Source organism: Ictalurus furcatus, chromosome 23, assembly GCF_023375685.1.
Source record: "Ictalurus furcatus strain D&B chromosome 23, Billie_1.0, whole genome shotgun sequence".
NCBI classification, from domain to species: domain Eukaryota; kingdom Metazoa; phylum Chordata; class Actinopteri; order Siluriformes; family Ictaluridae; genus Ictalurus; species Ictalurus furcatus.
The window spans coordinates 3,617,853-3,638,044 of NC_071277.1; the positions used below are offsets into that span (position 1 = coordinate 3,617,853).

Consider the following 20,192-nt stretch of genomic DNA (forward strand, 5'->3'; position numbering starts at 1 on the left):
CTGCCACCACCATGTTTCACAGATGAGCTTGTATGTTTTGGATCATGACCAGATCAATTCTTTCTCCACATTTGGCCTTTCCATCACTTTGGTAGAGGTTCATCTTGGTTCCAGAACTTTTGTGGCTCATCTCTGCATTTCCTTGTGAATTCCAATATGGTTTTCCAATTCTTACTGCTGATGAGTGGTTTTCATCTTGTGATATGGCCTCTATATTTCTGCTCTCAAAGTGTTCTTCAAACAGCGAGTTATCATAACGTCACCCCTACCCTGTGGAGGTTGTTAGTAATGCCACCGACTGTTGTTTGGGGTTTTTCTTCACAGCTCTCACAGTGTATCGGTCATCAGCTGTTGCTCTCCATAGCCGACCCATTCGGTGTCTTGCTCAGCACACCAGTGGTTTCCTTGTTTTTCATCACATTCCAAATTGTTATATACTGACTATGCCCAATGTTTGTGCAATGCCTCTGATTGACTTTTCTCTTTTCTCAGCTTCAGAATTGCTTGCTATTCTCCCATATACAGCTCTCTGATCTTCATGTTGGCTTATCCTTTTTAACAACATATACAGTCTTAAAAGCAAGAGTAGATGTTCAGAGCTATTTATTGTTTAAACAATCAATCTAACAGGACACACCCGGGTAACAAGAAACCCCTGTTCCAATATTTTTGCTCACCTACGGATTGGATGGTCAGATACAAAATGTGCTATGTTCTATGTGGTTTATATATATATATATATATATATATATATATATATATATATACCAGGAAATAAAAGCTGAACTTCTAAACTCTCTTCTCATATTCATCTTTTGATATCAAACCCAAATGTCTTCAGTCTACAGCAAAAAAAAAAAAAAAAATGAATTGGCCTCGCTGTTCCAATAGTTTCGGAGGAGCCTGTAGCTCTAGCTTCTATCAATCTTGAAATTTTTGGTTGCGTGATGAGAGTACATGACATAAGTGGTGCTATTTTTTATAAAGCTGCTACCTCGGACTTCACCTAGGAAAGACGGTCTCATGCTTTTTAGTTATTTATTTATTTTTTATTTTTGGTTTTGCTTTGTTTGTAGCAATGATTGTTTCTGAGCTCATGGAACACCAAGCACCAAAACAGGATGTGGCTTCACACCTGTGATGCAGCTCTTTACTTTCTTTTTATTATTATGTGCTATGTTTGATTTGTAACTTGTACTGCACGACATCTTTGAGAGCTCAGAAAGAATGTGAAGTGGTAAGAGGTGTTAGAAGTACAGAAAATCTGTATTGAACTCACTTTGCTCGCTTTTATCAATTTAAAATTATTTGGCATTCTTCTCCTTCTTCTTATTATTATTATAATGTGCAGTGCAGATTGCACATCCTTCAGCTCGCTTTTATTGGAGCTCTTTGCAAGTTTTGTCGTTCACCCTGTCACTTTTCAAACAGTCTCAGCTGCGTCTGCTGTTAAAGCCACACGTTCATCACCCTGATGAATAACTCTTACCTGTGTTTATAGAGTAGGTGTGAACGGGAGGTGTCACGCCGTTATAACAGGTTTCAACTGTTTGGTTAACACATTTCCTTGTGTTTATCCGCCTTTGCGTGGGTAAGCTTTGCGTTTTTCGCACATGCTTTTCTGATGTATGCATATTATCCACTCCATGATCCACCTTTCCTTCTTTCAATCTTTGCAATATACCTTACAGTAGAAAAGATTCTGTATCTCATAGACACACTGTCTGCACTTAGACTTTGCCTTTGTTTGTGGAAATTCATTAGCTTTTAATTCCAATTGTTTGCTATAAAACTACCGTAGATCTTGCTCGCAGTATAGTGTTTTAAACTAGTCCAATGTGGCATAAATCTGCAACCCTAACAACCCTGTCATTAGCCGTCCTGTCCGCTGCTCCTCTCCCGAGCATGGGGCAACGTGATTCCTGCCCCAGTGGGCTTTTAGTAGTGTTTGCCGCAGTTTTCATTTTTCACCACTAGGTGAAATAATAACTCTTAAGGAGCTAAATGCGGCAGCGAGCATGCTGCCCCAGGAAAGGTGAGCAAATCAATGGAACCGTCAAATAGCAACATTTTTTATGTTGTCTGGTCACTCAAAAGAGGTCATCAGTATGTAGTGAATGAGCAACAACTCTTTCAAAGGTATGATGCACAGTCCACATAGTCTAAGAATAGTACTAAATGAATGAACAATCTAACAGAGAAACTCATATAATCGTCAATATGCTGAAGCGTCTTGTTCTGAAGCGAGATGTTTATATCGCGTTGGGAACAGTCAGAGGTAAAGATGTTCCTTTAGGGGTTTTTTTGTTCAACAGGAACATCTTCAAAACCGAGAATGTTGGGGTTTTTTTTGCGGTTTCTCGGTAACAGGCTGCATTTTTTTCTGTCATTAAATCCAAGTGAAAGTGAGGGAACGATTGTTTATTGCTGTTATAATGAAAGCGATCACAGGAGGTAACTCGTTTCACAGACGGTCCCTGACACGACAGGTCTCTATTAATAGTCTGCAATAAACGAAAAATTGTTATCATTGGCAAATTGCTGTGGTGTAAGAGAAATAAAACACTTTGAGACGAAAAAACAACTGTGGGGTAGTAACAGGACTTAAGCTTTGCCCAGCATCGGTTATTTTCCTAATACAGCACACCCCAAGTGTTCTATTCATCTCTGATCTCTCTCTCTCTCTCTCTCTCTCTCTCTCTTAGCATGCAGTGCCGTATGTGGTAGTTCAGTTCACGCTGCTTTACCTAGAAATCCCGTGACGAACACTCTGATGCATGCGGTGATGAAGTTGGCGTCGCAAGTTCCTCCTGATAATAACAGCGTCCATGCTCTTTCTTTCTCTCTGCTTGCTAATCTGTCTATCTCCAGAGACTGCAGAGGCCTCCTACAGAAGGTACGGTGCATGTTATGCTAAATGTAAGTTTGCACGCTGCACAATTTTTGGTTTAATGTACCGTGATACGATGGGCTCCATGTAGGAGGAAGCTGTATTTTTCGGCAGCATTCGTTCTCGTACGATAAAGTCCGTGTCGTTTGTAAGGGACTTTAAAGAGAGCAGTCTTCAAGGCTCAGTTATGTGTGTGTGTGTGTGTGTGTGTGTGTGTGTGTGTGTGTACTTTTTATAGAACACTGTCCCATAATTGTGTTGAGAAGTTGAGTGTTCCATAAAAAGGTTTTCAGAAACACACCTCCTATTGGTCTTAAATTATTTAAATTGAGGAATTATTCAGAGTTCTGCAGCTTCCTTTGAATCTGGATTTACGTGAAGTGAATCTCCGGGTTCATTTAGGAATCACAAGTTGCCGTTTTCCAAGAGAAGTGTACCTCTCCATTCCAGGTCCTGATATTCGCTCTCCTCCGTGTACCACTGTGTTGTTTTGATCACCGAAAACCATGATAAATAAATCAATTTCAGCTATTAATTCTCAATCATTTAACATGTAGGAGTGTAAAGCTAAAAGATATGAATGTCAGTCTATTTTTCCTGGTGAGAATCGAGGCAACGTGTAGCTCAGACTAAGCAACGTGGTTGTTTCTTTCATAATGCAGTGAGAAAACACAGAGCTCAGTGAATATAGGGCAGAGAAAATATAGGGTTGTTTTGAAAATGACAAAGAAGGAACACTTTGTTGAATCCTAGAAAGTTCAGTATGAAACCACAGGTCCCTAGAAACAGGATCCAGAGAATATAATAGGGTTTTAAAAACGTAGGGCTGTTTGCTAGAACATTCCAGAGAGTCAATTTAGGATTCTGTGAACCTTGGGGTTGACTCCAGCATACACATACTTCGTAATCGTAATCCTAAAATGTCACGCATGACACAAACAGAATGCCGTTTCCCTATTCTCCTGCGTTTTAGAGCAACTTCCTGCAGCACTTCCTGTCTCTCCCGATGCCTCGGGTGAGCAGTAAAGGCAGCACAGCGGCAGTGGTTCTGTCTCAGTGGCTCCAGCTGCTGCTGAACATCTCTTTCGAGGAAGACGGTCAGCAGATGATCATGAAGATGCGCGGCGCTCTGGAGATGTTAACGGATCTGGCTCAGGGCAAACACGGAGATCAAAAACGCACGTCTCTGCTCATCCTCCACAACATCTGCTTCTGCTCAGCCAACAAACCTCAAGTCCTCGTCTGCGGTAGGAACCGAGAGACAGCGGAAGTCATTTTGAATGTGTAGTAGTAGGGACGTAATGCATTTTTTCTTAGACATTTGTTATAACAAATAACGTTGAATGGGAAATTCTTAGACGCTGAAAGAGCCGGACAGACTAAAGCGCTGCTGCAGCGCTATCTCTTAGATAGAGAACTTCATTACAAAAGAACTCTTCGATGTCATCGAGGACCCCATGATACTTTTGAGTCCTTTCTTCTAGAGCCTAGTAGTTGAAGAAGAACTTAACCAGTTCTGTACATGTTTCACATAACATACAGTGATATTCTCCTCGTCTCTCAGATAAAGCTGTAGAGCTGCTCGTGTCATGTTTGGAGAGCAGCTCATTAAACACCCGTGCTCTCGGAGCTTCTGCGCTGTGGGCTTTACTGCACAACTATCAGAAGGTATTCATCATCTGTCTCGTTGACGTGTGAGAAAAGGATGCACGTCTGTCCCTGTACTTTAATTCGTAATGCGTACGTGTGTGAATAACTACATAGTCTTAGCTTAAAAATCAATCAATCAATCAATCAAGTAAAATATTAAATGTTGGGATTGGACCAGAAATGCCTTACACTGATGATGAGTAAAAACGTTTCTTCTTCTTAAATACGTCTGATTTCCATTTCAAAGGCAAAGGTGACCCTGAAGTGTCCCTCCATCAGATTGAAAGTGGACGGAGCGTACACGCTCGCTAAGAAAGGTTTGACTTACCACACATAACTGTTTCTCTTTTTATTGTTATTATTATTATTATTATTATTATTATTAGGTTTTCAACAATATCACGTTTTAGTAGTTAAGAGACAACAATTAACCATGTGTTTGGAATACGGTAGTGTTTTGTTTTTGTTTTTTTAATTGAAATATGTATGGCGGCCTGGGAAAACCGGTCACATTTTCTACTAGTCGCTTGATCTTTCTCCAGTCTTCAACCGTCCAGTTTCGGCGAGCCTGTGCCTATTGTAGTCTCGCAAAGTTTGCTGTGTCTTGCGTTCTGAGATGCTTTTCTGCTTACCACGGCTGTTAAAAAAAAGAAAAAAAAGGGGGTTCTTCTGAGTTACTGTAATATTCTTATCAGCTCAAAGCAGTCCGGCCATTTTCCTCTCATCACCAACAAACCAGTTCTCCTGCCACTAAAATGAAACATTATGCATCGTATCCTACGAGATGAAGGAGAAGCGGTGTGTGCGCTTTGCCATCGGGGCCATCTATCTGTGGCGAAAGCACAAGTGCTGGACTGTCCGGGTCCACGAAAAACTCGGGCTTGCGGTCGGCATGTCGGATCACACGTCACGTGCGCTCTACTGTCTTCGCTCATGTTGGTAGTCGCTCCAAATTTGCATCAAGTGAAATTTTTCTCACTAGACACGCCCACATCTAGTCGCCAATGGTCGCTGTCGCCGGAAGTCTCCAGCTCTTGTTGAAAACGAATGGTCCCCGGTCGCTTTGTCGCCGCGAGTCGTTCCTTTAGACTCCCGTAGGCAAGCCGACCGCATTTACCTCTGCGTCTGTAAAATAAATTAACTGGCTCTATGCATGAGCTTTGCAGATGCCAAGGGAAAGTAGCCTAAATAAAATCATTTCCACATTGTTTTTGGTCAAATAAATGTTATTTTGGTCAAATAAATGTTTTCTTAAGGTAGAGCGGTCTGTATTATGCAAGTATATTACAGGTAGAAAACTCAGTTTTGGCCAAATCTCAATTTTTGGCTGTTTTCAGCCCCAGCAATATCCGATGGGTTTTCCCACACCGCCAAACATAGAACAGTATGGCAGAGAAGGTTATTTCACTGATTTTTCACTGATTTTTATTTTACTCACTCAAGCATTTCACAGACAGTCTGTACTGCTATTTTGATAACAGCTTGATATATACTGATATACTTTGTCGTTTTTATGTCTTCACGAACAGGTGCAGAGCCAAAAACAGAAGAGAACACGAACATATATTTACTAAAATGCCTTGAACACCTCAGCCGTCTTTTAAACACATGAGTACCTTAGTCTCAATGAACGTTGGTGCAAAAAAAGTCACGGAAACTGTGAATTAATATTTTCGTTTTTTGTTGTTCCTTATTTCAACATATTTAAAAACACCTGACCCTTTTGTTATTTAAATCATGGCTTCTACAGTCTGAAATACATTTTTTTTAAAGTTCACCTGTTTATCCAGTCTTCTTGAGTGGAGATTCTTCCCACTACATGTGAATGATATCATACTGTCGAGTGCAAACCCCCCTCCCAAGGTCTTCAATTGCAGGAGACGGAAAAAAAAAGACATTCTGAAAATGATTAAATGAAACATATGTCCTACAAGAGGACAACAATCCAAAACGAAATAAAATCAATAGAAAAATATGTTGAGACAATTTTTTTTTTTTTTTTTTTTTTTTTTGGCTATGAAGAAGGCAGTGTATGATATCTGGTAGGGTTTTGACAAGTACGTCGAGAAGAACGGGCAGCAATTTGACAAGCAAGCTGACAAAGTTTGAACAGAAATGTACAGTCATGGGGGGGAAAAAAGAAAGTACACCCTCTTTCAATTTGGGTCTTATTCATCAGGGCCTAATAAACATTGTGTTTATTATAATCTAAATAACCTCGGGTGACGACAGAAGCACAACAGATTTCAATATGTAATGATTTACATATATAATCAGTTATGCAATAATAAAGTACACCCTTCCTACTTCCACGATCATTAAGCAAGTAATTAGAAGCCTTGGTTACTAATGAAATGCACAAGATTAATTCATTAATCAAGAAGTGTGGCTACCTCTCTAAAAGCAGAACGTTTGGTGTTCTGGACCACTCAGGTGTGTGTCTACATCATTCCAAGAAGAAAGGACATCAGCCATGACCTCAGAGAAGCAATTGGTGCTGCTCATCAATCTGTGAAGGGTTATAAGGCCATCTCCGCACAATTTGAAATTCACCATTCTACGATGAGAAGAGTAGTTTACAAACAGAGAACCTTCAAGACAGTTGCCAAGCAACTTCAGACCAAGGACAGACTATTCAATGCTCAGAGATGTAAAGAAAAACCCAAGAGCTACGTCATGTGACCTACAGGCCTCTGTAAGCACGTTAGATGTTTATGTTCATGACAGCAGAAATGGTGGCTACTTTTTCTCTCCGGAAAGAATATGGAGCACGACTTTGGTTTGCAAAACTGCATCTGAACAAACCGTAAATATTCTGGAACAGTATCCTTAGGACTGATGAGACCAACTTGCAGATGTTTTGTCAAACAAACACCTCATACCAACTGTCAAACATAGCAGTGGAGAGGTGGTGATTTGAGCTTGTTTTGCAGACACACGACTATGTGTGTTAAGATACAAAGTAGGAGGGGGAAAAAAAACATGGACGCCTCTATGTTCGTCTTTTGTTAGCAACGAGCTAATTGTAATAAGTGACGCCAATTTTCCTCCTCAGACAGCTCTCTGTATAGAGTCAATGTTTTAGATTTAACAAGCAAATATATCTGAATGTTGATTTATCTAAAGCGAATACTTGTATGCACAGTATAACTCATTGAACTGTAAGAAGTGCTACTTTTGTTTACTGTTGATTCGGTGAGCAGCCATGTTGATCTGATGTCACTTGCTGAAATCAAGGATAGAAGAAAAAGGATAGCTGAGGATAGCTTTCAAAGTTTATGCGTCGGAATTCCGAGGGCTGTTTTTATTTGGACGTTTTCTTCCTAGTCGGAGGTCGTAAAGTTTATTGAGAGTCACACGTTTTATTTGGGCGTAATGAAAATGAACATGCTGGGTTTATTTACTCCATCATCCCTTTCCCGCCGAAAATGCCTTTACAGCTAATGTCTTTATGAGGAGAAAAGCATCCTGCAGTAGTATTTGCTAGTTTTGCTTCTCATTTACAAAAATCCAGTCAAAAAAAATAAAACAAAAAAAAAAAACACTTCAAGTTCTTGTTCTTTTTGTCTGTTTCTTACAGTTAATGTTATTTCCCTGTTTCGCTTTTTGGAAAGATCTCAAACTGGGTAAAACAGAACAATAAATGGTTAAGTTTCAGTTTTAGTGAACGTTACTCCGCCTCATCGAATGCTGAATTGCTCTTGAGTGTCTCTGAACAGGAAGTTGTGCTGTGCGTCTCTTCTCCATCAATGCTGCATTCATTTTCACTCGGGCTGTGACGATGGAGGCTGTACAAAAGGAAAACTGGTACTTCATGGCACTTCTGATTTCTCTCTCTTTTCTCAAAGGTACTGTACTGCTGCTTTTATTTGAATTTTTACAAGCTAAATGTATCAAATAAAGGAGTAACTATGATACAGATCACTAAATAATAATTACAAAGCATGCTGGAAGCCCTTACGTGTATTCTTGAAACGTGAACTAGAATTCTTTTCTATAATAACTCCCGGCGTAATTAGAATCTAATTTGATTCAATTGATTTGTTTTCATTTCTTTGTTCGTTACTAAAACAAGAAGACTCGTCAAGACTATACAAGACGTTTTGAGCACAGGTTTTAATTCTTACAAATTTTGAAATTCACAGTGTTTAATTATATGTTCCCGACCAACTCCCAATCGATTCACTTCCATTAATGACTTTAAAGCTTTTAATCTTCAGGCCACATGCTCATCACGATGTCCAAACTCCTGAAGTCGGTAGAAACCTTCTGTGTAAAGCCGGTAGAAGTCTGTGAGATCCTCCTGGATTAGTGTTCACACTAATTATTTATTCTACTATATTTATTCTACTAAAATATGTATTAGTATTATTATTAGTTAACCTTATTATTGGCGTTAACCTATGATTAAGGAATTTTCCAGTCAGTACTGTTATTAGTATCGGTGTATTTGATAGTGATTTAGTTTGGTATACTATTTAGTTTGTTTTGCACTTTGTCTTCCTATCTATCTATGAGCTATCCATCTGTAGATACTTTATCGAACGATTCATTGAACAGTTTTACTCGATTCTACTCGGTAGCATTTCTCAGGGGATAAAACAAACACACATGGTGACGTTGTCCTCAAGGAGATTTTATTTAACATTTATGGACGTAGTCGGTCGGTAGGTTTTCCACCACATGACAGTCTTCCAGCTTCAAGAGAGAGAAAACAAAGTTTTATGCAAAGTTTTAAACAAAGGTTTATGGCTCGTATAAAACAAGAAGTAACAGGAACGAACTCGTTCCACGAACGTTCTAAAACAATTCAACGCAACTATAAGTGGATAAAAGGTATGATGTGGTGTTCATGAATATATTTTTAAAATGTTGCCATATTGCCATTCTGCGCTGATAGGAAAATAATCGACTTCAAGGAAGCAGCAGTAACTCGGCTTTGCGTCAGGCCCCGGTGTACCACCACGTTGTTGATTATTTTCCTGTAACGCTATAACGTCAGGTGTTTTATTACTTTCTTACAACCTATATTTAAAACCTCCAATCAAATCCATACCGGTTTGAATTGGATACAAAAATCAGTCCGATTCGTGGAACGAATGCCTTCCAGTGTGACTTATACGGTGGCTGAGAGATGAACACAGAGTTGACTAGCATAACTTGCAGTTGCTAAAACTCAGCATGTCCATCCATGGGGTTGAGGGCTTGGTAAAAAAAATATATTAATACGATACGTGATTCATACAGATTGTGCCCTGCGATGGGTTGGCACCCCGTCCAGCGTGTCGCCCGCCTTGTACCCTGAGTCCTCTGGGATAGGTTCCAGTCTCCCCACGACCCTGTGTTAGGATACAGAACATAAGTTGGATGGATGGATGGATGATTCAGTCAGGAAGTGTGGAGACTAAGTCATGTGTTAATCGCGTCTTCACTCGTATACAGGTATACGAGGTGGTACTTCCAGGTGGATAACTCGATAGCTCATTTTAATTAACCTCAAATATGGACAAAACAGACCGAACCAAAACACTGGCAATAATGCTGAATAATAATGCTGAGAATATACTGTAAATAGTTATATATTTTCAGCTGCTCGGCCTGATGTTCGGGACAGCCGTGACTATTCCATAACTCTTTTTTTTTTTTTTCTTCCATTTTCTTTTCTTGTAATGTCAGTAAATAAAACATCACCCTAAGATTACTGATCTTTTGATTATATGAATTAGGTTAGGAGGTCGAGAGGTTTATCTGTATCTGTGCAGTCTGTTTCCACCCTGTCCACATTTGGGGTTTTTTGTGTTGTTAATAAAATAAAAGAAATGTCACCCTTCAGTGCTGGGAAACCAGCTGCTGGCTTGTAAGGTTTCTCAGTAGCACAGTTTCCTATTCAGACACTTGCTAAATACAGGTTTACACGACGTGTGACGACACGCCTATTCCGTTAGAACGATTACAGTATAATGGAAGTCGTTCAAATAAATCAGGCTCCAAATATTGTACTTTCAATACTCTTCACCACCTAATATTATGGTATCATAAAAACAGTTGCTGTTGAACTACTGACATATTTAAACTCACGTAATTGCATTCGATGAGGTGGATATATCGTTCATGTGCAAGGTGTGTATGTAGTGTAGACGTTTTTCGTGTGTTTGCTTTTTAAATTCTGGACTAAATCGCATACCTCAAAGTGGATTAGAAGAAAATCAGAGGCTCAGATTATCACAGATTATGTTCACCTTGTAGACTACAGGAACGTCACCACATTTGCACCGTCCTGAACTTCTCAACATAGTCACTATGAAAGAGAAACTATAACAGGTATACTTGAATTCCACTAAAATGGAAGTTAAAACGTCTGCAGTCCAATAAGCCGAATTTTAGGCCTTACGATGCTTTAAATGTCTTAACAATTGTCTGAATTATGAAGTTAACGTTACTTTTATTAGAAACCTAACTTAAAAACTCAACTTCGGTGTCGCTTTTAAATGTGTCCATGGGAAAACATTTGTATTGATGACGCTGGTACAAAACCAATAACCGCTCACGCAAACTGTGCAGCCGGTCAGAATTTATCCGAGCACACCCAGTGTGTTACCATGTGGTGCGTCGGCTAACCGGCGTTTCCAATTTTCCTTCATATCCTTCGTACTTTCATAACGGTCTTACAAGGTCTTACATTTAACTCGTTGAAACCTGCGGAAACCCTGTTTTTGGACTCTTTACTCTACTCTGATCACCAAGTAGCACCTGAACACTAAAGTTCTTATATACTGCAGGGTTTTATTCTAATTTCTTTAATATTATTATTCTTTTATCTTATTTTTATTGAATTTATTACCGCTTAATTGTATATCTTATCTAAGAGGAATGCTGCAAAAAGACTCTTCACACACACACTGGGTGGGGGGTATAATTATCAATTAAGCAATGCTTAGATTTTATTTATTTATTTTTTTTTAAACTTCTGGAGGACATATAAATAATTGATTTCATTTTCTTTCCGTAGAGAGTCAAAAAGCACGGGGGGGAAAAAACCGCATTCTAATATACTTATTATTCTAATATAATGACTTATTACATTCTAATATAATCATTTGTTGCAGCGCAGCACAAAGAGAAATAATAACAAAGGGGGTGATTATTACAGGAGGCGCTGTATCTCATTTATTTATTTGAATATTAGGCAATAATTATTTGACAGCTGATATACATTTCTATCAGCTGACTGTGTGCAGTTTATAAACCATAAACATCGATCTATCTAACATCGTTTATCTATCAGGCTCGGAGCAGCTGATGTCGCCAGGCGGCCCTGTGAAGCTTCAGGACAGGATGCTGTTAGATTGCTCATGTCCTTGGAGTGGTAACCTCATCATGGTGTCATGGACTAAAGGAGGCGATTCGACTCCTCTGGCCATTTATCACCCCGACTTCGGTGTCAATTTCAACGCTGCTTATGACGGTAGAGTTGAGTTCATTCATGCATCGAAGATGGATGGCAGCATCAGAATAACGAACGTCTCTGAAAAAGACGAGGGTGTGTATCACTGCTCAGTGCAGACGTTTCCTCAAGGATCATGGACCAAAGATACGCTGGTGCAAAAACAAGGTATAACACATCCATGGGCATTTCACTTGGTGTATATTAGACACGATTTCATCATGTTGTTGTCGTTTAGTTCACCCTAGGTTGTGAATACGACATTTTACAATCTTTCTAAGCACTGACCGTCTTTCAGACAAGCCTTCTCCACTGATTATTGACCATCATTTATGTCGGGTCAATAAAATTTTCTTACTTCAACCTAACTGTCATAGCTTTTTTTTTTTTCTTCTTCTTTCCTGCAATATCTGTAACACAATTCATCGTGATAACCTGGATATCAGTTTTTAAAGATTGCCCATCACTATTATAAGGAAATGGAGCTAAATTGAGGGAAATCCCTTTAAAAGGCTAACGATGTGGAGAAAACTTCGATAACCTTTAAAGAGAACATTAACTGCACTTTTAATGGAGGGGAATTGATTGTAGAGTATAGTAAGGTTAAGAAATAATAGGTTGAAACCCTTTTAAACCTTTCAAATTTCTCTGGACTTCTCTGTCCATCTACAGCAGTGGTCACCAACCGTCTTCCTTGAGGTCTACCTTCCTGCAGGTTTCATCTCCAACTTGTTTTAGTTGATCAAGAACTTCTTAAAGAAACGATTAAATGGGCACGATTATGGTCGGAGCTGAAGACTTCAAGAAGGTAGATCTCCAGGAACAGGGTTGGTGACCACTGGTCTAGAGGAACTCTTAAAGGTTCTACGTAGAAACCGACAACAGAGTGTTTCACATTAAACGTTCCAAGTAGATCTGCATTCAAAAATGATCACCATTCCAAGAACCCTTCAAGAACCATGTGTAGGGAGTGTAAAGGGGAGTTCTGTGCGTGATCTGGAAACTCGGAGTGGTTTTTTAAAAAGAATAAATGCCAAACTGAGAAGACTACGTTTTAATGGGAACTGTAAAAGGAACTTTTAAAGAGGAATTAGGTAGGAAATTAGATCACAGGCTAAATCTGGACTTTTAAAGAAAACTTTCATGTTGTAATTTGGGCGTTCTGTCAATTTCGTCACTAATAAGTTAACTTTTACTGGTAAAATTACTAGTGCAGGTTAAGCGCAAAGACTTCAGTCTACCGTAACCAAGGTTCTCCTCACAGAATAATCGAACTCTCAGGGGAAAAAAAAAAAAAAAAAATGTGATACTGTCGTCTTTTAAGTTAGGAAGTGAAGTTGCACACAGGTTTTGTAATGCACTGGTGGATGGTTATCACCCTGTGAATGATTATATTGTTCTAACCCTATATACAAGTGTGGATATTACGAACTCCTTGAGATGTCTATCTTATCTTATCATTTCTTCCCTCTTTCTTCCCTGCAGTCACCACAACCGTCGTCTCCCACAATCCCAACACCACGCTTATCATCTCCGAAAACGAAGACGTGACCATCAGCTGTAGTCATGACGACGTCGTGTACGAGGTCAGCGTAGAGAGGATCGAGGGAGTGGACGGAGGGAGCAGGCTTTTAGGAGTGTGTAAGCAGAACGGCGATGGCGTGGAGCTCAGCGAGTACTCTGTGCACAGAGGAACTGTGAACTGCAGCGACGAGATGGAACTGAAGCTGCGTTTAAACAACGTGAGCGAAGATGATAGCGGGATTTATCGCTGTAACTTCAGCACAGACGCCGGGTTTTCTAGCAGACTTATCCTGCTCGCAATGTTCCCCAGTCCCAAAGGTTTACAACTGCACGACACCATTACATGAACACAAATAGAGTCCGTCAGCCGAGTCTTTAATGTCTTTTGGCGCTCCGATTTGGCACTGGAGCTGCAAGGCTAATGCTGAATGTACATGAAGCTTATCGCTACCATATTAGCATAAGTGCAAATCAACCACGCTCGCCTCAGAGGTGCTATTTGTACACAAACAATTCTCTAATATAACCCAACATTCTGCATGAATGTTCTGTACAAGTGAAAGAGGAACTATATTCCTGTCACTTTTGAACTTTCAGTCACACCACCTGTAATGGCTTCCTTTTGGTATTTGATGCCACTTGTAACAAGTAGAGAAAATCGGGCCATTTTATCGGAATAAAGAGATCACCAAGATAAAAACAAGGGAGTTAGGCCATTCAGAGGTACTCTCCCATGTAGGTCAAAAAACTGTCTCCCGTCCCACGCCCAATTGCTACGTGCCTACAGGAAGTAGCAAAGTTAGGTGCAATACCCCGGGAAACAGAATACAGAAACGTATATTAAAACAGACCCTTAAACAGATCATATAATGAAAGGACTGATACATTCTCACATTCCCTTCTGAAACTATTAGAACGGCAAGGCCAATTCAGTTTCTTGTGCTATACATCAAAGACATTTGGGTTTGAGATCAAAAGCTTGATATGATAATAGAGTTTAAGATTTCATCTTTTGTTTTTTTAACATCTAGATGTGTTGAATGACACACGTACTAACCACTAAACCACCGTGCTCCAACAACAGACTAATCTTACCTGCATCTTTAAACTTAAATCTCAAACTCTGAATACACTCTTTAGTTTTACATGAGAAGCGAGAGAGAACCTTCACATCCTTATTATTGAACTGACTGTGGCTAAAGTACCCTCTTCTTATCCGACATCTCCGACTGCTTTTATTTCAGGACTCAGTGATGCTCCGAACAGGTGGTATATTTACATTGGAGGAGGAGTAGCAGGTGCACTCGTCCTGATGACCGTCGCTCTTTTATTCATGTGGAGGAGCAGGTACGTTATTGCATGCACCATGTAAATCTATACCCACCGTCCACTTTATGAAGGACGGCTGTTTTTATTCTTGGATTTGTGGGTATTCAAGCAGCCGATCGCATGGCAGCAGCACAATGCATGATATTATGCAGATACATCAGTCCTGCAGGCTGTGCTAGTCAGGGAGGTCAGAGGAGAATGTCCAGACTGGTTCGAGCTGACGGGACGTCTACAGTAACTCAGATAAGCACACTTTACAACCGTGCTGAGCAGAAAAGCATCTCAGGGTGACATGTCTGCTACACTAGCAGAAGACCTAGCCATGTTTTTCTCGTGACCTGTACAGAATCTGCATGATTTTACGCTACAAACATCACGCTGTTATCCAATCTGGCTGATTGGATAATTGCATGGAATTGTACTATTTTATTCATATTAGCATTTCATTTCTCTCATCCAAATGCGAACGCTAATGGTAACCATTACAGACTCCATCATTATAATAATAATAATAATAATAATAATAAACTTTTATTTTATAAAGCGCCTTTAAAGCAGCTTCTCAAAGCGCTGTCCATAAAATCACAGTCCACAGAAAAATAAAACAAATAAAAGTTAATAAGAACAAAACCAAGAACATTAATAATAAAAATAATTATAAAACAATCTAAAAAGACATCAGCCTTATACCAACTTGTTTGTTTGTTTGTTTTGTAAACTTCAACTAGTACTTCACGTGCTACTATTATTATTATTATTATTATTATTAATGATTATTATTAAAATAAATCACAATACTATTAAATAATTCTACTTTCACAAAGCAGCACTGTAGTATATAAGTAAATAAAATACAGTAACATGTTTTAAAGCTTAAATGTTCTCATGATATCAGTAATTAGGTTATTCAGCATGTGCTAATCTGGTACCTTCGGCTAGAGAAGAGCTGCACAGTTAACAATCGTTATGTGTGAATCCGCATCCAGGATAACACTCAAATCAGTATTTGCAGATCAAAAGATTTCATGCCAACGTGCTCTAACGCCGAGTTCGACTTTGAATCACGTCCTCCTTCTTCAGTGAGATTATTAGCGCACACGTCATGTGGCTAGACAGAAATGCATCTGAGTCACTCCTGTAGACCCGGAGTTCTTCCAGCAGGCAGACGTCAGCCCACTCACGGACACTGTATACGCATTGCCATTATTTTCCCTTTCAAAATGTTCATTTTTTTTTTTGGTTCTCCTTTACTGAATCCTAGACTCTGACTCTTCAGGCTAAATAATGACGTGCACTTTAATACGGCTGCTTTAATGATCTCTCCCTCGTTCTGCAGGAGGAAGGTGAGGAGATTGGAGTACAGGAACCAGTTACATACCACCAAAAGACAGGTAAAACCCCTACATCGTTCTGAGCGCCGTAGAGAAGCACATCTCACTTAATTAACACGGTACATACAGTACAAGACAATCTGCTGTATCAGACATAGGCACGTAATACTGTACGAGGCAGCCATATTGATTCATTCACATTTTACGGAGTGAGCATGACCTTGGAAGTGCTCCTTCAACTCCACGTGTGGATCATCAGCCATGTCGTGTCTGAAGTTTGGTTTGAATTTGAAGTAGGGCCTCATTTATCAACCGTTCCGTAAAGTTGTGCGTAAATGTTTTTGTAGGACAAACCAAACAACACTTCCCGGCAGATTTACAAACGCTTCAGTAGCGATGGGTTGACGTCTCTTCGTATTTACCCGCGTACGTTGATGAACGCTGGTCACCTTTAAATGACGGAGCAGGTTCGAGTCACAGCTTCACAGCTAGTTTACGTTTATCGACGTCCGCAAAATTCCATAAAAGGGAAAACTCGCAGAGCTGTAAACAGCAAAATGACCGCTAAACGGTGAAAGAGCAGCTCGTAATGGCTACACGCACTCAATCTTACGATGATGCAGCTCGTTGATTACCCCAGACACACACTCACTCACGCTTTCTCCTTTCATACAGCAGCGTTTCTTTTGCCCTAACTGAACTGTTTTGGATTGCTTTCCTTCATTGATATGGAGTTTCGCAAAATTTGTGTATGTTGAAATAAGTAAGCATATACACTGATCAGCCGTAACATTAAAACCACCTGCCTATTATCGCGTAGGTCAGCCTGATCCGATTTGAGATCTGGGGGGAATTTGGAGGCCGAGTCACAACACCTTGAACTCTTAGACGTGTTTCTCAATCCATTCCTGAGCTATGTTTGCAGTGTGGCAGGGTACGCTTGCCCATTTTTCCTTCTTCCAACACGTCAACTTCAAGAACTGACTGTTCACTTGCTGCCTAATATATCCCGCCCCTTGCCAGGTGCAACTGCAATGAGATAATCAAATATGTTCTTCACGTCGCCTGTCAGTGGCTTTAACGTTATGGCTGATGTCCCGCAAACGATTTACAACTCGATTTATTCTTATGCGGCCCAGCGTCGCTAAAATGCAACCACGTTTTCCAGCCTCCGATTTAACATTCCATGTGTCTTCCTAAATCATATTCATCCTTTCATCCATATGTATATACTTTAACACGCGAATCTCTTGCTTAGCGCGTGTTTATTCGCAGACACTACATTCTCATTACTAACCACACCGTCCTCATTACTAACGAACGTAACTTTGTTTTTTCCCCCCCCTGTAGCATATTTACACTAACGAGCAAGGAGGAGTGTATGACAAGATGAAAAAGACAACGAGGAACCAAAGAAAGAATAATCCGATCTACGTCAACTTCCAAAACACGAGAGCGCAGAAGAAAGGAAAACGGTGATGTCGTCATGTTTATACTGAAAAGACCGTATATGTGATGAACCAGTGAGCTCGTTCGACCTCGGTGATTAGTCTTTGATTGACAGGTGATGAGACCATACCGGCTTCGAATAAAGTCGGAAAGAAGGAAGAGACACTGGGGAAATCTGCTGGAAACTGAAGGCCCGTGATGAAATAAAAATAAAAAAAACATTTCAAAGTTAATTGGATTAATTAAACAAAAAAGGCGACATTATTGGATGAAATGGATCGTAGACAGACTGCTGATATCCTGTGGCGTCCTGACATGACGACCACATTTAATACTGTCCTATACAACAGCACCGTTGAATTCTTGAGTCTAATTGGTCAGCAGGTGTCGATTCTTTTTCTATAACAGCAGCTCTGACAGGAGTCTCGGCTGTAATTCAGATCACAGGTTTACATTAATGCACTTGTTCTTATACGTTATCGTTTCTATACTAACAACATACATATGTATGGGTGCCGGAAGCTCCGTATAAACGGATTCAAAATGTGTGTAATCGTTGATGCGGTGAAATTTCTCTCTGAGGAGATATTTATTATGTACAAATGTAAGGGCGGGGTGTTCTGGGTCATCGCTTTGTAACGGTCAGGGGTAACGCCGTTAAGCTTTCCATCATGGAGAGCTTTGCGGTTTGTCTCGGTCGAGGCCGGTGAGGGAACGACCGAAGTGAGAATTCCACAACAGTAAATGGATCAGTAAGCTGTAATTGTCGGCAGACTGCCGTGGTACGATGCAGTCCCGCCGGGAATTAGCGATTTTCGCGATCGCAGGAATGAACGCTAAATCAAGCAAACGCCGCAGTATTCGGAGGAGCTTGCAGTTTTGTGAAATTTCCGCAGATTCGGGACGAGACGAGTCACGTGACGTCGTCACGACGCGCATTCGGCCAAAGCCTTCTTCGATTCGTTTTTTTTTTTTTTTTTTTTTTTTTTTTAAAAAGCCGCAGTAAAATCAAACCTTTTTGGCTGCAACAATCACAGAAAAACTCAGTGGAATCCTGTGGACTGTGAAGAGTAATAATACGCTTCAGGATGTGCTGTAGCGGTGCTAGCGGCAACCCTGAATTGCCGTCAAGCCGCATCACGCCACCCTGTAATCGATTGTTTCCCTATAACACCACTCCCTTCAGTGTCTTACTCCTTACTAACTGTAAAACCCAGTTTTCACAAATGCTTAGATGGATGTTTGCGTATTAATCGCACCGAGCTGAAAATACCGTGCTACTCCTTCACGATGCCTCTTTCACTAAGGTGTTTTATTAATAAGACTAATGTTTTATCTTATAATAAGATTATTATTGACTTTTTTTTTTTTTTTTTTTTTTTAATTTAGAAACACACTGTAGTCCATTTTAAGCTGCTTTTTGCTTTCGTACGTACAGAAATGGAGAAACAATCTCTGAAGATGGGATGACGAGAGAACGACAGTGGATTATCAGTGGATTATAGCGTCACTGGTGGAAGATAAAGTGTCTTTATGTGTTAAGCTCAAGAAAAAATGAATGACTTTTATGATTTGGCTTTTATAGATGATGCTGTTGGTGGGGGGGGGGGGGAGGGTGTTGGGGGTATATGATGGACAGGTTTTGAAAAACTCTTGTAATAAAAGTGTTTTTTGTTACCTTGAAAGCTTTCTTTCATTAATTAAAAAAGAAAAGGTAGTATTCGTAAGTACTCGCCATCGGTTGTAACGTTATTGCAACGACATTGGACGTAACTCCTGAGTAGGCCACAATAAAGTGACTCTTTTTAATGTATCTATATACATGGTCCCAAATTTTTATTTTTTTTTTAAACGGTCATGACTGACGGTCGTAAAATGAATCCTTTGAAGTCTCTTAAGCACACGCTACAACTATTATAGTAGATAAGACACTGTTTTTATTTTCCTGTATGTAAAAGCTGACCTATGTACATGACCAGTCACTCCACATATGTGTATGATCAGATCAGATCAGATCAGATCAGATCAGTGTGAGGCGGAAATGATCGACAGAAGCAGCTACATCTCTGTACCGCAAAACAGCAAACACGTTTACAACATGTTAACGAGAACAGTTCCTTATCCGCCGTGTACACTAGCAATCAACAAGTCGTTCACGTCACTGCGGGGTTGACGGTGTGGGCGTGGCCTATCCAGCATAATCACAGCCACAGTCTTTATTAAAAAAAATAAATAAATAAATAAGAGCCAACTGTGTATAATTTATACTCTGTCGCTTTGTTTAATACAATTTACGTAATATCGAAATAAAACCCACGAGGAGACGAAGCTACGGTTATAAAATGGTTATGTGGATTTCTTCCCACGCCACATTGTAACAAATTTGAAAGAAAAAATAAATAAATCGGCTATCGCTGCGATCCCGCGAATACCGGCTTATTTTGTGGAAACAAAAGCTTTTACCTTTCATTTTAGTTTTATTGAATTATCTCGATTCTGATTGGTCGGAGATGTTGATTCATTTTCTATAACAGTAGTTCTCACAGCAGTAATTCAGATCACAGGTACGTATTAA

The 20,192-nt window shown here is 39.9% G+C and overlaps 2 protein-coding genes across 8 annotated transcripts in view; both read left to right on the forward strand.

Moving 5' to 3' along the window:
• Nucleotides 1-6,330, forward strand: part of rttn (rotatin) — a 69,013-nt gene extending 62,683 nt beyond the window's left edge. For 6 of the 7 annotated variants that reach the window (XM_053611769.1, XM_053611767.1, XM_053611768.1 and 3 more), the window contains 5 exons: nucleotides 2,706-2,896; nucleotides 3,864-4,137; nucleotides 4,455-4,558; nucleotides 4,788-4,857; nucleotides 6,070-6,330. In XM_053611769.1, coding sequence (XP_053467744.1) covers nucleotides 2,706-2,896; nucleotides 3,864-4,137; nucleotides 4,455-4,558; nucleotides 4,788-4,857; nucleotides 6,070-6,152 — 722 coding nt within the window. In that variant the 3' untranslated portion in view covers nucleotides 6,153-6,330. Of the gene's footprint in view, nucleotides 1-2,705; nucleotides 2,897-3,863; nucleotides 4,138-4,454; nucleotides 4,559-4,787; nucleotides 4,858-6,069 lie in introns of those variants that run through there. The other variant, XM_053611770.1, reaches the window with a different exon arrangement.
• A 106-nt stretch (nucleotides 6,331-6,436) lies between these two features.
• On the forward strand, nucleotides 6,437-18,626 carry cd226 (CD226 molecule). The gene is made up of 6 exons (XM_053611792.1): nucleotides 6,437-8,388; nucleotides 11,826-12,152; nucleotides 13,470-13,826; nucleotides 14,753-14,855; nucleotides 16,174-16,228; nucleotides 17,519-18,626. Exons 1-6 carry the CDS (start codon nucleotides 8,322-8,324, stop codon nucleotides 17,645-17,647), a joined length of 1,038 nt encoding a protein of 345 aa, XP_053467767.1. The 5' UTR covers nucleotides 6,437-8,321; the 3' UTR covers nucleotides 17,648-18,626.
• Nucleotides 18,627-20,192: the final 1,566 nt, after the last annotated feature.